The sequence below is a fragment of the Dicentrarchus labrax genome, unplaced genomic scaffold (genome assembly GCF_905237075.1).
Source record: "Dicentrarchus labrax unplaced genomic scaffold, dlabrax2021, whole genome shotgun sequence".
Lineage (NCBI taxonomy): Eukaryota > Metazoa > Chordata > Actinopteri > Moronidae > Dicentrarchus > Dicentrarchus labrax.
Window position 1 is genome coordinate 78,964 of NW_026136721.1, and position 19,079 is coordinate 98,042.

General features: G+C 39.3%; 1 protein-coding gene across 2 annotated transcripts in view; it reads right to left on the bottom strand.

The window, feature by feature from the left end:
- The window catches only part of LOC127355190 (uncharacterized), a 212,150-nt gene that overhangs the window by 78,072 nt on the left and 114,999 nt on the right, over positions 1-19,079 (bottom strand). Inside the window, exons 25-27 of one of the 2 annotated variants that reach the window (XM_051385710.1) lie at positions 9,262-9,335; positions 8,070-8,243; positions 7,446-7,548 (exon numbers count right to left, since the gene is read on the bottom strand). The exons of the other annotated variant lie outside the window; for it this stretch is intronic. Of the exons in view, the coding sequence (XP_051241670.1) occupies positions 7,446-7,548; positions 8,070-8,243; positions 9,262-9,335 (351 nt within the window). The remainder of the gene's footprint in view (positions 1-7,445; positions 7,549-8,069; positions 8,244-9,261; positions 9,336-19,079) is intronic. 2 annotated transcript variants of the gene reach the window in all.

Consider the following 19,079-nt stretch of genomic DNA (forward strand, 5'->3'; position numbering starts at 1 on the left):
CAGAGGTGAAGATGCTTGACCCAGGAGAAGTGAGAAGGCTGGTGGCTGAGTATGTCGAGGAGGATGCGCTGCCTCTTTCTACAGTTGAGTCGCCGGCGTTTCAAAAGCTTGTCAGCAAAATCCCTGTTCGATCAAGTGACAAGGTAAAAACAAATCTCTAATGATATAGTCCTATTGTTGAGGCATAAACACATTTCCCCAGATAGTTCATTTAAGATGAGACACTGCAGGTGGTGTGAGAGGGGATTCAATGACTAAAAATTGTTTTAATTTTTTATTACAGCTATTTCAGGGCAGGATAAATGCTCAGGTTCTAAAATACTTCATTACAAAACATGCCCTGTCTGGTGGCTGTTAGACCTCATTCTTGAAGTGCACTTTTATTTCATTATTGAAATAGTATAAACTATTATTATGTTTAATTTCATGGAAATGTAATTTTTTGTTAAATCTTTGTGTGGCCGCACTTTGTGACTCAGGAGCTAATAAATGAGGCATAGAAAAAGAGTTTGTGTCATGTCGTGTAAAGGTTTGGGTTGTTTAATTATTCTATATCATTACATTATTGTAATTCAGCTATTCATGGTAACCACTACCTGCAGATGCAATATAGACCTCATTAGACTTTAATGTTGCCCCCACCTCACTATATTTATGAGGAACTACAGTTACTTGAGGACTATTGGCCATGACATAATATTGCGCGCCTTCATTTTGTAATGACTTGTCCTAAATGTTTATTTTGGTGAAAGTAACTAAAAAGTAATGAGTAACGTATTACTCTACACAGAAGGTAATATTGTAAAGAAACATATTACTTTCAAATGCAAGTAACTAGTAATATGAAATATATTACATTTTGGAAGCAACTTGCCCACCACTGTTCCTGAGTCTCAGCGCTGCATCGACGACGTCCCTTCCTCAATCCCCACTCGCGGCATTATTTAGAAGATGCAGCTGCGGTGGGTTAACGTTAACGACAACTCAAGAAACAAAGTGAAGTCTGGCACAAAGAAAGGAAAAGTTAAACTTGAATGTAATGTCAATTTTTTCTGGCATTGTCATTTGAAGCTATTTTATTTATTTCTTTTTATTAAATGTATGTGTGTGTACTTCTTACATGTTTGGTAGGTAAAATAAATATGTTGTAAATTCAAATCAGAGCGTCTTCCGTGTCTGGAATTGAATGTATTCTTGAGTCTATAAGGTAACAATAATATAATAATAAGATAACCTTGTTTGACTTGTGAAATGTGACTTAAAGAAAATTTGGTTTTGTCTATACTATACTAGGTACTTGTATTATATTAACTGTTAAAATAGAATCGCATTACTAAAAAGAGACTAAAATTTCATCAGTTTTCGTCGACTAAAACTAGACGAAATTAGTCATGGATAATTCTGACTAAAATAAGACTAAAATGCTCAGACTTTTAGTCGACTGAAACTTGACTAGACTAAAAAGAGTATAAACGTGACTAAAACTAATAAAAACTAAAATGACAGTTTGACACTAAAGCCCTATTAGCATGGGACCAGTATTACCAGGGGACCCCAAATCACAGAGATGCCGATTAACATGACCTCTGTGTTTGGCGAAATATGGTGGGTAATTTACGGTGGAATTTTTACTTTACAAATTACGGACATGGCAGATTCGCACGGGATTAAGATCACAGACGACTGTGTGTGTGTGTGTGTGTGTGTGTGTGTGTGTGTGTGTGTGTGTGTGTGTGTGTGTGTGCGCTCTTTTACACAAATACGGTTCCTCTGAGCACAGGAGCCCCACATGTTGATTCTTTATGATTTCCACTTAGCAGCTTTTTCTGTGCTCATTCCTTTCCAGTGAGCTACAATCTTTATATGATTTCTGTGTTTATCTCTTTCATGAAACACAGCTAACAAGGGATTAAAGAAAGAACTTAGTCCTTTATTTGTTAGTCTGGAGAAACTGTTGAGTCCTCCACAATTCAGTTCTCCTCAGTTCAGCTGTGAGTATGTGGTTGTTGCTACCCAGTAGTGTTCAGATACTTATCAGCACACAGCAGGGCAAACATCTCCTGTTATACAATGGTATACATGATATATACTCAATTCTGATTGGCTGCTTGGTGTCTATTAATTCCTGATGTAGGACACTTTCTAAGTCTGTACACCATTCTAAATGAAGAAGCTGAAATAAACTGAATGAAAACAAAATGAAACAAAATCAAAAAATGTATATCTCATAAAGATATCTGACAGTACTGAGTGTCCTTCGGTGACTCATCCTCAGAACACCACAGGGTGGAGACTGTAACACGCTGCTCCTCTGGACTGGTCCTGAAAGATACATATACTTATTTTCTGCAACATTCTTTCTTTTATGAAAAAGAGAACATACTTAAATAATAATAATTATAATAATAGAAAATAAATAGAAAATGTGTTCTTTTATCAACATAAATAAACGCAATAATAGGACGACCCCCACTATACCAAAAGGTGTACCTTTTTTACTGAACAGTTTTTGATCAAATGAAAGGTAGAGTTTATTATAAGTCATTTCCTTATATTTGAATGGTCCTATTTTCTTTCATACTTATAGTTTGGGTCATGGTGAATAGGATTACAATGAAAGTTTTAGGTAACCTACTAAAGGAAAGGAAATCTGTCCATTCAAATATGAGGCAATCTTAATTGCTCAAATGTAATTTGAGCCAGTTTTTTTTTTTTGTTCTAAACTATCTTTTTAATAAACTGTCTGTACACTTACAACGTTCTCAATGCTTCGGTTTACAAGTAGGGACCCTCATTATGCTACCGTGTAAGTGTGGTGCTATTTTGAGTCTTGTTTGTGGTATAGAAATAACTTTCTTTTCACGTTACTCGGTGCCCTGTTGACTAGCATTATAAGCTAATTAGCGGTTTGTGCTAAATCTGGTCACGTGCGATTAGAATGAAAACATATCCCAGAGAATGGACGAACTCGGTACACATGATTTATTAACCCCAGGTTCATTTTGCAACGGAATTGTCCTTTAAATAACGTTGCGGAGCACTTTTTTTATTCCGACACCACACAGTCACATCTACAGTACACGTATGATGAACACGCACACATGCTTGCTCAGATTAACCCCTCTGATCCCACTCTAACATTCACACACAACAGGCCAAGTCCATTTACACATAAACGCACAGATGAAAAGTACATCCGTACAACCACAACCAAAACTCATCTTGCTGCCTTGAATCTAAATCAACATCCTAGTCATTATCTTCACAAGTCAACACTCATATCAGACTGATGTGCAGAGCCGCACACACACACACACAAACACACACACACACACGTGCGCGTCGTCGGAGTCCCTGGTGGAGATGGACGCTCCGGGTCTGTTGTTGAGGCCGCAGTGGAAGCTGGAGTAGTTTGCTCATTTTGTTTTGCCTGTTTATTTGTAAAAAAATCTTTTTTATATAATTTATTTTATTTTCACCATGAAATTAATGATTATTTACTTTGGTTTCAATCTATTTAGCTTTTCTCTTTTCAAAATAACTTATCTTGCCAGTAATTAATACAAGAATCACAAAGCTCTTTCCTGAAATCACTACAGTACAACAGGAACAGCAGCTATCACAGCAGGCTGCAGGAAATACTGCACATGTACAAATTATCCATTTATGTTATACAACAGTAAATATGTGTGTGCTGGCAGCATTTCACACTGTTCCAAGGAGACTACTTAAAAAACTGCTGAGGATCAATTTAACAACAAACCCTAAATACATTTATATCACCAGGAAATCATTCATTTTCATCCAGTCAGGAACTTATTATGTTATATGCTGAAAATAAAGTTTCTTTCGGCTCACAGCGTATTATGGTGTATTATCTGACTCCAATAATAAGAGAAGAATCAGAGCTGATCAAATCTTTCATGTGGAGCTTCTTCTGTGGAATAAATAGTAGTGGAGGAAGTATTCAGATCATTTACTCAAGTATCACAAATACTCTGTTATAAGTTTACTCTGTTTAAGTCATGCATTCACAATGTTACTTCAGTTAAAGTAGAAGCATTTAAATGAGTCAAAGTAAAAGTACTCAGAATGGCCTCAGTCTGTTTTACTATGTTACTGGATTATTATTATTAGATTAGATTGAACTTTATTGTCATTGCACAAGTACAGGTACTAGGCAACGATAACATTACACTACATAACATAATAACATTATAGAAATATATTGTTGTGGTTTCATTTTTCCATCTCAATTGATGTCTGTCTGACATAAACTTTTAGCTATCTGACTATAATGAGAGACTGCAAACTCCCACTGAAGGTACCCAGAATGGTGACACAGACTCACAGAAAGCAAAGAGAATTGACAGTTTCACTCCACGTGCAAGATTTATTTGCATCAACGCAGGATACAAGCAAACCGAGTTGTCTCAAGAATCAACTGACTAGAACATAGAAAATCACTCCATTATATGCCTCTTTCCCAAAGAATGTAGCCTCTTTCCCAAGGGTGTCTATTGGTGACGTCTAATGTCTGATAAACAGTCATAACACATCTGATGCCCTTCTCTCCCCAAAACAGCCTTGGTCTTTGGAATGTGCTCATGACACACTGAATAACACTCTCCTAACTAGGGTGAGACAACCAGAGTGTGAATGCATGAGGACGAACATACATGAACATAAAATATTATACTGTAAGCCTGTAAAATTAAACCTGAAATAACACTTCATAATATAGTTTGCTTCATGTTCACAGAACCTTATCCCTGAATGCATTTTCCTACGACTATATATATGAATATACCAGCAGGATATTTACAGTATGAACAGTATTAATAGAATGAACAGAGTGAGGTGAATACACTAAGAGATATATACAGATATTAAATTAAGATAATTAAAGTTTGAACAGATTAGCAGTAAATTATATAGTGCGGATGTGAGAGCTGATGGGAAAAAGCAGTTCCTGAGCCTGCTGGTTTAGGAACGGAGAGACCTGTAGCGCCTCCCAGAGGGCAGGTGGGCAAACAGTTTGTGTCCTGGGTGGGAGGTGTTCCTAACAATGTGCGCGCCTTCTGCAGACACCGCTTGCTCTTTTAATGCCTTAGTAATCCTGTTTATCTAAACTAATGCATCATATAAAACACTGTATATAAAATATTAATCTGGGAAAAAAATATACATAACTGTAACTGTTAAATAAATGTAATCAGTAAAAAGTACAATATATCTGGACTTGACATTGTGTCTGACAGTGGAGCTGATCTCAGAGCAGTTCAGACTGCAGCACTGAGAGTCATCTCCACTGGTTGTGATTCCTCTGTCAGTCACTGCTGGATGAAGCTCTCCTCTCCACTCTACCTCCCAGTAACATGGCCCAGTCAGAGCTGATGCTGCTGCTTCAACCTCTCTGGATTGTTGGGGCATCTGTCAGGATTATATTATATTCTGATCTGAAAGTTATGCATTTCAAGATCCAGAAGATTTGGATTCAAGCAAATAAGATTAGGATAGTTTTCATTCTGAAAATCAGGATGACCCACTGGAAGGGCGGATCCAGTGTGGATTCAAGGTGGATATAGATACGTTTTATTATAATTAACTAAAACTAGAAAAAACTTTTTACTTCATTGAAATAATGATGGTTCATATGAGTCGGACCATCTGACTGTGAGTCAATATTTTTGTGTTGTGATAACTATTCTGAACTTCTTAAGTCTTGCCACTGACAAATACCTCCCATATTATAATAAAAAAAACTAAAACTATCACTAAAACTAAATATTTTAAACAGTAATGCAGATAAGTACATATGAATAATATACAAACTGATTTACATGTCAGAGGTTCTGTGATAATATTAGTCCCGTGTGAATCAGCATCTCTGTGATTTGGGGTCGTCTTTATAGTTTTGTTAGATATAAAACTTTTAATGTGACAGAGTGGAACTTAAGTTGAAAGAAGTGCTGCACTACAAGATGCATACAGGTCAGCTGTACCAACTCACTGCAGGATAATGTAATGTGCGAAAAGGGCTTAAGTCAGTGAGATCAGTTTGACCCTTGACTCAGAAAAAGGAGATTTCATTATGATCCAGAATCCACTTTTGAAATACCAGCTCAAACAGCTGATCCTCTCAATACAAACACCTTTCTCATCTCTTAGAATCTGATGGAGTTCACTTCCACCTGAGGAGACAAGAAGACAGACAACAGAAGACATAAATAAGTATTAAAAGTTTTCGCTGCAACAGTGATGCAGCACATCAAATCGAACAGTGCACAAATTAATTTCCATTTCTGATTGTCAAAGTTCTTTTTACTTTAATACAATAACTCCTATTGATGGGTGCAATGCTATTCATGATCCGAAAGAGCAGTGGTCTCAGATTTGATGGGATTGAACTGAATTCGATAAACTAACATCTCATATTCTCATCTATCCGTTGATCTGTCATTATGTACCTATGAAATACCAGATATTTGGAAAACGGTACGATTTACCCTCCTCCACAAGGGTTGTGACACACTTGATCCCAGTGATTACCTATTTAAATTATTTGTTACATTGCAAGTATTTGAAAGAAAAAAAACACCCTCTCAATATCAATTTGATTTTCAGATATAACTTTTCCACAACTATTGCTTTCGAACAAGGTCCAGTGTGTAACACTGAGGAGGATCTATTGTCATATAATATTCATAGCTAAGTTTTTATTAGTGTATGAAAATAAGAATCACGTTTTTTTGTTTCCTTAGAATGAGACGTTTTTATCTATGGAGGGAGCGAGTCCTCTTCTACAGATTCCGTCATGTTGATCTAATTGCAGTCCTCTCACAGGATATTTATTGATCTCACCAAAGCTTTTGATCTGGTGGATTACGATCTTCTTTTGGACAAGCTTCATGCTATTGGTTTTTCCCAACATGCATTGCTTAGGTTTAATTTTTATCTTCACAACAGCAAGCAATGTTTTGTTTTGAGAAAATGTAAATGAGAATTTCTTTGCCAGATCAAATTTGATTGTTTATGGAAACATGAAAGAACTTACAGAAGAAACATAGGATGAACAATCTTTCAGTTAAACCAGTCACTATTTGTAGTGTTAGGCCAGGCTTCTCCTGGGCAGTGGTAATGTGCTTGTACACCGCAGTGGGAATTTAAGCTCGACTCACACTTTATATACCTCTGTACAGTTGGCTGTCAGGGTTCTCATCCATGTTGTTTGCATTAGCAACTCTTACCAATTGGTTATGGTGCTCATAAGGTGGAAGCTAGGACTGAAGGCATACACAATGGGAATAACCTCCCTGATTTTAGTACAATACTGCTGAAACAAGCATGGACTGACTCCAACCGTCTACTGACCTCAGAGTCTCCAGTCTACAGTGTGGACTCTTCACAAGATCAGACAGCAGCTTCACTCCTGAATCCTGCAGCTTGTTGTCACTCAGGTCCAGCTCTCTCAGATGGGAGGGGTTGGACTTCAGAGCTGAGACCAGATAATCACAGCTGATCTCTGACAACCAGCAGCCCCTCAATCTGAATAAAGAATAAAAGATGTGAGTTTAGAAGACAATGTTCCTGCTTGAAATCATTCAGTGTTTAATAATCTGTTCAGAGCTGAAGAAAGTTTAGAATGTACAAGTTTAGAAAAAGGAAACTCCAAACACCTGAACCCAACAGCAGGTTGAAAACTGTAAGATACAAATGGTGAAAGTGTTTCTTGAGCTGTAAACTGAATTATATGACTGTACTGTGTTAAACACATCAATGCTGATGTTAAAGTTACCATTATTAGTGAAGTTTTACCTGAACCTTATGAGTCCAGTGCTGACACAGAGTGGACAGTTTGGGACATTTCTATAAAAACAGTGTTAACACCCTCTAATCAGAGGAGGGCGGCCCACATAAATTCCAGTGGAGATTCTTCTTGTTATATTCAGGTTTTAAATGTGTAGCTCAACATTGACTGAAGAAGAAAACAGACTTTAGCATTAAGATCCTCAGTGTGGATCAGTATAATATCAGCCTTATGTCTGCACTTCAAAATGGTGTCTGACCTCAGAGTCTCCAGTCTACAGTGTGGACTCTCCAGAAAACCACACAGTAGATTCACAACTGAATCCTGCAGCTTGTTTCCACTCAGGTCCAGCTCTCTCAGGTGGGAGGGGCTGGACTTCAGAGCTGAGGCCAGAGAAGAACAGCTGATCTCTGACAAACTGCAGAAACTCAAACTGAAAAAATAATAATTAATGTAGATAAAAATCACTTTATAGTCCAGTCAGATCTGATCAGGTTTTCATGTCTAGCTAAACTTCAGTTTTTCCTGGAGCATGGAATAACTTGCAAAGCAGCTTACATCAGACAAAGTGTTTGTAATAACATTTCAACAATTGACAAAGGGCACAAAAGTTGAACCAATATTAGAAGAGTCTTCTGCAATGAGACATGAGTGACTGGTGAGTGCAAGGCAACAGGGAGAGGATCCCAATATTGGGTCAAGTTCAGGCAGTTCTGGGATTTATTGACAAGATTAATGTCTGTTACACCCATTGCGAATCCGCTTCGAATTCACCCCCTATATCTAAATATTCGCTAAAGAAAATCACAGTAATTGGCCAAAAAAACTACTGGTGATAGACTGTCATAGGATAGGAGGAGATAAGCAACATAGGACAGATACATTCTTCTATATGGATTGTAGACTGCTGGTTTATGAACAATACCGTGGATAGTACTAACATGGACTTTTGTTTTTGTGTTGTTTGGATTTGTGTATTGTGTCTTGCGTGTTGGGGACTGTGTTGGTAAGCTGGTATGTTTATGTATAAGTTATTTGTATAAGGTTTATATTTATGTTTTGTTGTTAAATGGCGGTGGGTTTGTTTTGTTGTGTCTAAATAATCCCATGAGGGATGCGTCTTGAAACAATGGGTTAGGGACAATGAGGCAGGCAAAGGTCAATACCAGGAAAGTAAAGTCCTTAAAAGAAAGTAAAAGTCTTTACAACACTGGGAAACGCTATGCAATGGCTGGAAAGCTTGAGTAACAGACAAGATGAACTGGCCCTGAAACAAAGGAACACACAGACACATACTCTAGACACATACTCTAGTATCTAAATAGACACAGGGAAAACTGACCAGGGAAGTAAAATGACAGAAACAAGATGAGGAGAGTATTACAAAATAAACAGGAAACACTAAACCAAAGAAAATATAATATCAGAAGCAGAAGAGTCAGTGAACTGACCTCAGAGTCTCCAGTCTACAGTGTGGACTCTCCAGAAAACCACACAGCAGCTTCACTCCTGAATCCTGCAGCTTGTGATTGTAGCTCAGGTCCAGCTCTCTCAGATGGGAGGGGTTGGAGTTCAGAGCTGAGACCAGATAATCACAGCTGGTCTCTGACAACCTGCAGTAAATTAATCTGAAACAAGAATAATTGTCACAGTATCAGTTCATCTAGGTCTGGGGCTGCAGCCTCAAAAACACTCAGTCATTGCAGGCCTGCAATTCCAGCTCTGCCTTGTTCTCATTCTCCTCCATGTCTTCTTGGCCAAAGGCTTATCAGATTTTAGTTTATGCCTGGATTTCAGGAGAAGATGAAGTGATCAGAGAGTCCGAAAGCTGCATGGGAGCTCAGGAACAAAAGTTCAGTGTGTTTCTTTTCCTGATGGGACATTTAAAGGGTGTGGTAAGTGTAGATAAACGATTCTAGGTAATGCAATTCAAATCCAATACACTTTTTTTCGAATGAGTGAAAATCCACTAGCTTTCCGTTCTGTGTGCGCATTAAAAGCCACACAGTATTAACTTAATTCAGCCATTCCAGCCACCATTTGGGCATCAGGTAACTGTCTACTTTGTCAAGATGTTGTTATTGTGATGTTAGCTATAGTAGCAGGAGAGTTGTGAGTATCACTGTTTGGAGCTTGTGTGCTGGCTCTGGAAAACTGTTCCATCCTCTCCGCCACTTTAGCTTCACAGCAACTACTTCATTGACAGTTTGCAAACCCATAACATAGCTAAAGTTAGTCAGTTGGTGTGTTATTGTTCTCACTATATCATGTCATTTGTAATAGTTTTAGATTTCTCCAGAATCGCTTACCCCACCTTAATGTGCTCTCTGTATTTTGCCAGTTAATGGCTGAGGTGTGTCTTGTTAACTTCCCCAATAATAATCAGCAGGGAGTTTGGATATTTGTCTTCCATGGAAGTTATCGGGTCAGTCAAGTATTGTAATGCATGATGTAAACACTGACAGGTAATCTCCTGTGGTAAATAAAACAATTTACAAAAATACAGAAACGAAAACAGTCTCTAAGTGAGGACTGAAATATTAAATAAACTTTGTGTATTTTTTTCTAACTGCTTAATAAAACCTATGAAACAAAGGATGAAAGAAAATGTTGCACTTTAGTTAAGGATCTAACAGCACCAGCCAGAGAGTGAACTGACCTCAGACTGTCCAGTTTACAGTTTGGACTTTCTAGTCCAGCAGACAACAGCCTCACTCCTGAATCCTGCAGGCTGGTGTAGCTCAGGTCCAGTTTGGTTAGATGGGAGGGATCGGACCTCAGGGCTGAGGCCACAACTTCAAAGTGAGTGTCTGAAAGTCCACTGTTATGAAATCTGTGAATACATAGTCATGTCAAATCTGTTATCTTGAAAGTATTCACACTTATAAAGGAGAAGCTTTTCATACAACAGTTGAGGACAATAGATTTTCCCCACCAAACTGTCAGTTTTATTCAGCTCCTGTCCAAACTTAAAAAAGCATATAGACAACTTATGCTCTTTCCTCTTTTTATTTTTAATCCACTTTGCTTTGTTATAGTTTAGTTCTTTGAGTAAAAGTAATAAGAGCACTTACAACATGCAAGCAGCAATGTGTGCTTGCAGCAATCAGCAAGCACACAAAGGTTAAATTTGAGACAATCCTTTCGTGCAATCCCTATTGACAGAGTCGTTTGCTAATTTGCTCACATTTGCTTAAGATGACTAGTCAATCAAAGTGATTTCTCTCTGGCCTGCTGTTTCAACATGCTCAGTCAGCCGGAAAAAACACACATAAGGGCCAACGGTGCGGAACACACTGCATAAACTAGGGCTACATGTGCTCACTGATGTCCTGACATTGGCCAACGGTGTCAGGGCCTTTAGGATAAAAGACAGCATAATCTGTTGACTGAAGTTGCTTGGGCAGATTTGAATTAAGGCAAAATCACACAAAGAAAAATATGTGTAAGATGAAAAGCAAACTCTAAAATTAAACAAATAAACCCAATAATTACGTTCATTGTGTTGATGGATTTAAACACATTTGACTGAAAAAGGTACACGTATTGTTACTATGGAATTCTTAGCAGCTCGTGACATGACACATGAGCATTGAAACTGTGTATGTTTGAGGAACTCGATTAGAACTCTAAACTGATTTATTTTGTAAATAACAATGTATGTACTTACACAGCCTTTCTGCAGTTCCTCACAGCTGGAATCAGTCTCTGTCGTCCCTGGTCTGATGTGTTGTACTTCTTCAGGTCCACCTCATCCAGAACCTCCTCTGACATCTGCAGCATGTAGGCCAGAGCTGAGCAGTGGATCACAGAGAGTTCCTTCTTTGATCTGCTCCCTGACTTCAGGAACTCTTGGATCTCCTGATGGACTGAGTGGTCGTTCATCTCCATCAGACAGTGGAAGATGTTGATGCTTCTGTCAGGAGAGATATGATCACTGTTCATCTTCTTCAGATTGTCAATGACTCTCTGGATGGTTCCTGGACTGTTGTCTGTCTGACCCAGCAGGCCTCCTAAGAGTCTCTGGTTGGACTCCAGAGAGAGGCCATGTAGGAAGCGAACAAACAGGTCCAGGTGGCCATTTTTACTTTGGAGGGATTTTTCCATGACGCTACTCAGGAAGACATTCAAGGAAGAGTAACTGTGATCACGTTTACCAGAATAACCATCCTGAGAATAGTCATCCTGAGGGTCATCAGAGTCATTGTAATCAACATCACGAACATCTGAGTCGTCATAATCATCTCTTTCTTCGATTTCATCTTCATATTTATCATAATAGTCATCTTGAGGGTCATCAAAGTCATTATAATCATCATCACGAACATCTGAGTCGTCATAATCGTCTTTTTCTTCATCTTCATCCTCATATTTATCATAATAGTCATCCTGAGGGTCATCAAAGTCATTGTAATCATCATCACGAACATCTGAGTCGTCATAATCGTCTTTTTCTTCATCTTCATCCTCATATTTATTATAATAGTCATCCTGAGGGTCATCAAAGTCATTATAATCATCATCACGAACATCTGAGTCGTCATAATCGTCTTTTTCTTCATCTTCATCCTCATATTTATCATAATAGTCATCCTGAGGGTCATCAAAGTCATTATAATCATCATAACGAACAGCCGTTTTCAGATCCTTTTTTTTTTTACCCAGGACGTCCTCCAATACTTTGGTGTTCTTGTTGGTGTAACAGTGGAACATGTAGACTGCAGCCAGAAACTCCTGAATGCTCAGATGAACAAAGCAGTAGACTGTTTTCTGGAAGATCACACTCTCTCTTTTGAAGATCTCTGTACAAACTCCTGAGTACACTGAGGCCTCTGTGACATCAAGACCACACTGCTCCAGGTCTTCTTGGTAGAACATGATGTTTCCTTTCTGCAGCTGTTCAAACGCCAGCCTCCCCAGCTTTAGAAGAACTTCCCTGTCAGCCTCCATCAGCTCCTGTGGACTCTTCTCATGTCCTTCATCATACTTCTGCTTCTTCCTCTTTGTCTGAACCAGCAGGAAGTGTGAGTACATGTCAGTCAGGGTCTTGGGCAGCTCTCCTCTCTGGTCTGTAGTCAACATGTGGATCAGAACTGTAGCAGTGATCCAGCAGAAGACTGGGATTAGACACATGATGTGGAGGCTCCTGGAGGTCTTGATGTGTGAGATGATTCTGCTGGACAGATCTTCATCACTGACTGTCCTCCTGAAGTACTCATCCTTCTGGGCATCAGTGAAGCCTCGTACTTCTGTTACCCTGTCGACACATTTAGGAGGGATCTGATTGGCTGCTGCAGGTCTGGAAGTTATCCAGATGAAAGCTGAGGGAAGCAGATTGCCCTTGATGAGGTTTGTCAACAGCACCTTGACTGAAGACTTCTGTGTGACGTCAGACACAACCTCATTGTTGTGGAAATTCAGTGAAAGTCTGCTTTCATCCAGGCCATCAAAGATGAACAAAAGTTTACAGACAGCGAGCTGCTCTGCTGTGACCTTCTGTAATGTTGGATGGAAAACATGGAGCAGTGTGAGAAGACTGTACTGCTCATCTTTGATCAGGTTCAGCTCCCTGAACGAAAGCAGAACCAGCAGACTGACATCTTGGTTTTCCAAGCCCTCTGCCCAGTCCAGAGTGAACTTCTGCACTGAGAAGGTTTTTCCAACTCCAGCGACGCCGTTCGTCAGAACCAATCTGATGGGTCTCTGTTGGTCAGGTAAGGCTTTAAAGATCTCGTGGCACTTGATTGGAGTGTCATGGAGGATGTTCTTCTTGGAAGCTGTCTCAAGCTGCCTCACCTCATGTTGGGTATTAACCTCTTCACTCTGTCCCTCTGTGATGTAGAGCTCAGTGTAGATCCTGTTGAGGAGGGTTCCACTTCCTGTTTCATCAGTTCCTTCAGTCACATGTTCACATCTTGTCTTCAGACTCTTTTTATGTTCATCTAAAACCTCCTGCAGACCACTATCTTCTGAAAGAGAAAGAAAGTGCCTATATATCAAAATGTAAACCCTGTTTTTTTTCTTTTTTTAGAGACTGGCAATCCAGCTGATTTGGAAGCATACAGCGGGTAAAATAAGTATTGAACACGTCACCATTTCTTAGTAAATATATTTCTAAAGGTGCTATTGACATGACATTTTCCCCAGGTGTCGGTAACAACCCATGCAATCCACACATACAAAGAAACCAAAATAAATAATTTCCGAAAATAAAGTTATGTGTAATAAAATGGAATGACACAGGGAAAAAGTATTGAACATGCTTACTGAAATGTATTTAATACTTTGTACAAAAGCCTTTGTTGGTAATTTGTTGGACAGCTTCAAGACGCCTCCTGTATGGAGAAACCAGTCGCATGCATTGCTCAGGTGTGATTTTGGCCCATTCTTCCGCACAGTCTTTAAATCTTGAAGTTTCTGTGGGCTTCTTCTATAAACTCTGATCTTTAGTTCTTTCCATAGATTTTATATTTGATTCAAGTCAGGGGATTGGCTGGGCCATTCTAGCAGCTTTATTTTCTTTCTCTGAAACCAATTGAGAGTTTCCTTGGCTGTGTGTTTGGGATCAGTCTTGCTGAAACGTCCACCCTCGTTTCATCTTCATCATCCTGGTAGATGACAGCAGATTTTTTATCAAGAAAGTCTCGGTAAATTTTTCCATTCATCCTTCCTTCAATTATATGAAGTTTGCCAGTGCCATATGCTGAAAAACAGCCCCACACCATGATGTTCCCACCTCCAAACTTCACTGTTGGTATGGTGTTTTTGGGGTGATGTGCAGTGCCATTTGACCTCCAAACCTGCTGTGTATTATGGCATCCAAGGAGTTGAATTTTGGTCTCATCTGACCAGACTATATTCTCCCAGTATTTCACAGGCTTGTCTAAATGTTGTGCAGCAAACTTTAAGCACGCTTCAAAATGCTTATTCTTCAGCATGGAGTCTTGCGGGCCATGGCAGTTGAGTGCATTACTTATTGTTTTCTTTGAAACAATTGTACCTGCTAATTCCAGGTCTTTCTGCAGCTCTCCACAAGTGGTCTTTGGCTCTTGGACAACTCTTCTGATAATTCTTTTCACTCCTCTGTCAGAAATCTTGTGAGGAGCACCTAACCGTGGCCGGTTTATGGTGAAATGATGATAACTTAATTTATGGACATCTATGGTTTGATTTCTTCAGCATGTGTGGATTGCATGTGTTGTTACCGACATCTGGTGAAAATTTAATGTCAATAGCACCTTTAGAAATATATTTACTGAGAATAATGGTGACGTTTTCAGTACTTATTTTACCTGCTGTATGCTCAATGCCTCAACAGACATTGTTTTGGTTTCTTACTGTCAAAATTATTGTCAGTGTGTTTCTGTTTATCACAACCAATCAGATTATTTAACTGTTGAAAAAACACAGATCTATTTTAAGCATCTATTTTGTTATTAATCTTCAACAACTTTGTTCGATTTGGTCAAAGTTCACTGCAATCAGAAATTTCTTTTGACCAAAAATGTTTTTTAAACAAGTTCATATTAAGCAAGCAGAAGTCTTGTCTTATATTGTTTGGTACTAGATATAACCTTAATAATTCATCTGCTGAGTTGAATTTCTATAATGAGTCCACCACTTTATGAGGACCTATTGTGCTCATTTCCAGTTCTATATTCCTAGTCTGAGACTCCACTAGAGTAGCTTCACATCATTTCACTTCAGAAACCTTTGTTCTGATACTAAGGGGCAGACCACAGTGCTTGTCTGCTCACCACTCTAGTCTACTCTCAGCGGCATGACAGACTTTGTGTGACACAAACAACTTTTGAATTTGTGTTGTTTCTGATGTCAGAAGTGAGTATTTGACCAGAGAAAATTGTTGTCAGTTTGATGTTACAATTTGGCTTTGTTTCTCAACCTACCTAATTTTTTACTTGATCAGGTGTTACAACAAATGGCATGCATGGAACGGGAGGGTGAGGCATAGGGGTTGCATTCAGCAACTACACCGTTAGATGCCACTAAATCCTACACACCGATTCTTTAATAAAGCACAAACATTTAAATATTGAGACCCCTGCAAGAGTCTGTATGCAAATATCTTTACTTTGTACAGTGCTGGTCTGACTGGCTGTCTGCAGTCCAGCTCTTGTTCTGGATCTTTTTCCACACTGGGGACAGGAGGAGTCTCCTGATGAAGCAGACTGGTCCCAGTATGAGGTGATGCACTGTCTGCAGAACCAGTGTCCACAGCTGGTAGAGACTGGATCCTTCAGGACGTCCTGACACAAAACACAGCAGGAGAGCTGCTCCTCCACACAAACATGACTCCTCATTTTCTTTCTGTGAATAAGAAGATATTTCTTTTTGACTAACATCTTTTGTTGATATTAACTCATTACATTGCTTGAGGTGGAAGAGAGAGGATGATACATGTGCACAGCCAGAAAGCTCTCATTTTACAAAAAAAACATTTGAACACTAGCTTGCTAGCTACTTTCCGTAAGTCTACACATTACCGCAGATTCTGACTCACAATTTCAAACCTGACTGATTCATTCCAAAGGGTGACGAGAATGAAGCAAAATATTTCCAACATTCAATGAAGAAACCAAGACCCCAAAGACCCACTAGAGGGAGACAGAAAAAATCGGAGGGATGCTATGTTTGAAGAGCAAGTAAATTCTCTCTGCCCCGTAGCATCTAGTGAAAAATACCTGGCTGTCTGGATACTTCAGTGCAAACCTCCAGGTACGAAGACACAAAAAATCCTAAAAACCCACAAAGACTTTTCACATTTATTATGATTATTTGTTTCTTCACAGAAAGTCAGAAAGAAAGCCCTGCTGATTGAACTGGATTCAGCTCGACAGAAGAGGACAGGGTTCAGAGATTCTAGTGAGAAAATCAAATTTGAACTGTAAAAATGTGGACGACCTAAATAGATTTTTGCTTGACATGCATGCAATATCGCACATGCGCTGTTTGTCCTGCACGTTGACCTGCGGTGGAACGTAAACCCGACCAGTATGACATAAACAAACTCTCAGAGGGAGTTAAAAGATTTACAGTTTATGAGAAATGATTCCAGTTCAGGACAACAGTGCTGCAAGATAACTGTCACATTATCACATTACACCAGATACAGTGTCTTACTTTGTGTCTGAGGGTCCAGGTTCATTGCTGAAATATGGGGGTGACTCTTTGGAGCGGTGACTCGTCATAGACAGACAGCTGGACACTGGACACTCTTCTCTCTGTATGTGGCACTGACCTCTGCAACAAAACATTGATAGATATAGATTTTTTTTAATCAAAACAAGACAAACAGTTCAGTTTTATGTACAGAGCCTTTGCCTCAAGTCTGTTATTTATTTATATTCTTTCTCCTGACTGCATCCCTACATTTGTCAGTACTCCCTATACTAGCAGCTGGCTGTGTTCATGTTGATGCAACAATTGTGTGAATCTTAACTAAAAGACAAAGCAACATTCATCAGGTCAGTTGACAGTAGAAACAGTGTCTTACTTTGTGTCTGAGGGTCCAGGTTCATTACTGAAGAATGGAGATTCATCTTTAGAGTGGTAACTCTTCATAGACAGACAGCTGGACACCGGAGACTCTGCTCCATCCTCCTCTTTCTCCACACAAACGCTCATCTTCTGGTCTGAAGTCAGTCTGAGAGATAATACAGTAACACAGACCGTGAGCTCAGATCACAATAATCAAAGTCAAAACCAGTCAGAACTCCAGCTTTTGGTTGGTTCTTGAAGTTGTTGTGGTTACTTTACATGACTGATCAGAAACTGAAGAATGTTTCATCAGGAGTCATTAATAACAGCATTAATAACAAGCACATCATCTTTAATTAGGAAAATATTTTAAAAACAGGCTCAAAGAACAACCATTTACTGCAGTTAGAAACCTCCTGATCACCTCTCTGTATGTGGCACTGACCTCTGCAAACAAATAAATATAATATAAATTGTGGGGGTTGCCTTTATTGGATAGGACAACTCAGAGTGCTTGAATGTGTGCATTAGTATGTATGCATGTGTGTCTTCCAGCAGATATAATGTAAATGGAAACTGTTCAGTCTAATTCTTGCTATATGCAAATTATGGGATTTGGCAAGTAAGACTCTTACTGTGTGTCTGAGGCTCCAGGTTCATCACTGAAGTCTGGGGGGTTATCTTTGGAAAAGTCACTCTTCACAGACAGTATGATGGACATCGGAGATTCTGCTCTGTCCTCCTCTTCCTCGTCCCAATCACTCATCTTCAGGTCTGACGTCAGTCTGAGAGGTAAAACAGTAACACTGACTGTGAGCTCAGAGCACAGAATCAGGAAACGAGACTGAACAGGAAGTCACACCCAATCCTGCTATCCCAACACACACACACACACACACACACACACACACACACACACACACACACACACACACACACACACACCAGCACTCCACTTGTCATGACTTGCATGTCACACAGATGAATGAAACAGTTCCTTCTAACATTTCTTTCCTTTACAGGTGAAAATAATAACAGTGTTGTATTAACACTCACTCTGCCTCAGCCCTCAGTTATACTCCTCTTGCTCTGTCAATTCAAAATGGACTCTGACTGGTTTTAGGGTTTGTTGTTTGCTGTTTGTGGTTCCTCCCTCCCTTTTGTGTGTGTGTGTGTGTGTGTGTGTGTGTGTGTGTTGAGATAGCAGGATTGGGTGTGACTTCCTGTTCAGTCTCGATTCCTGATTCTGTGCTCTGAGCTCACAGTCAGTGTTACTGTTTTACCTCTCAGACTGACTTCAGACCTGAAGATGAGTGATTGTGACGAGGAAGAGGAGGACAGAGCAGAATCTCCGGTTTTGCTATCATCATCATTTGCATCCCTCTTGCTTGAACAGCTTCAGTATAAAACGTAGCAGCTCAGAACTGTACCAGAGTGCAGTACTTGAGTAAATGTACTTGGTGACTTTGCAGCAGTGGAAATAAAGAAAACAAAGATGGTGGTTTGGTATTTGACTTCATGAATCTAATCCAGCTGCAGCAGTTTTTAAGAAAACCTAGATTTATAATAAAAAGTGTTATGTTCACTTTTTCTATCTCATAAATCCAACTTTTTATCTCATAGTTGGGTGATTGCTTCAAGACTCTGTCGTGTTTGTTATTCTGAGAAAGGACATTAAAGCAATTGAGAGAATAAGTAAATAACACAGCTGTGGGTCTGATCTGCTTCACTCGAAAGCTCCGCTGGATCAGGGGCCCGGAGCACAGTCTGC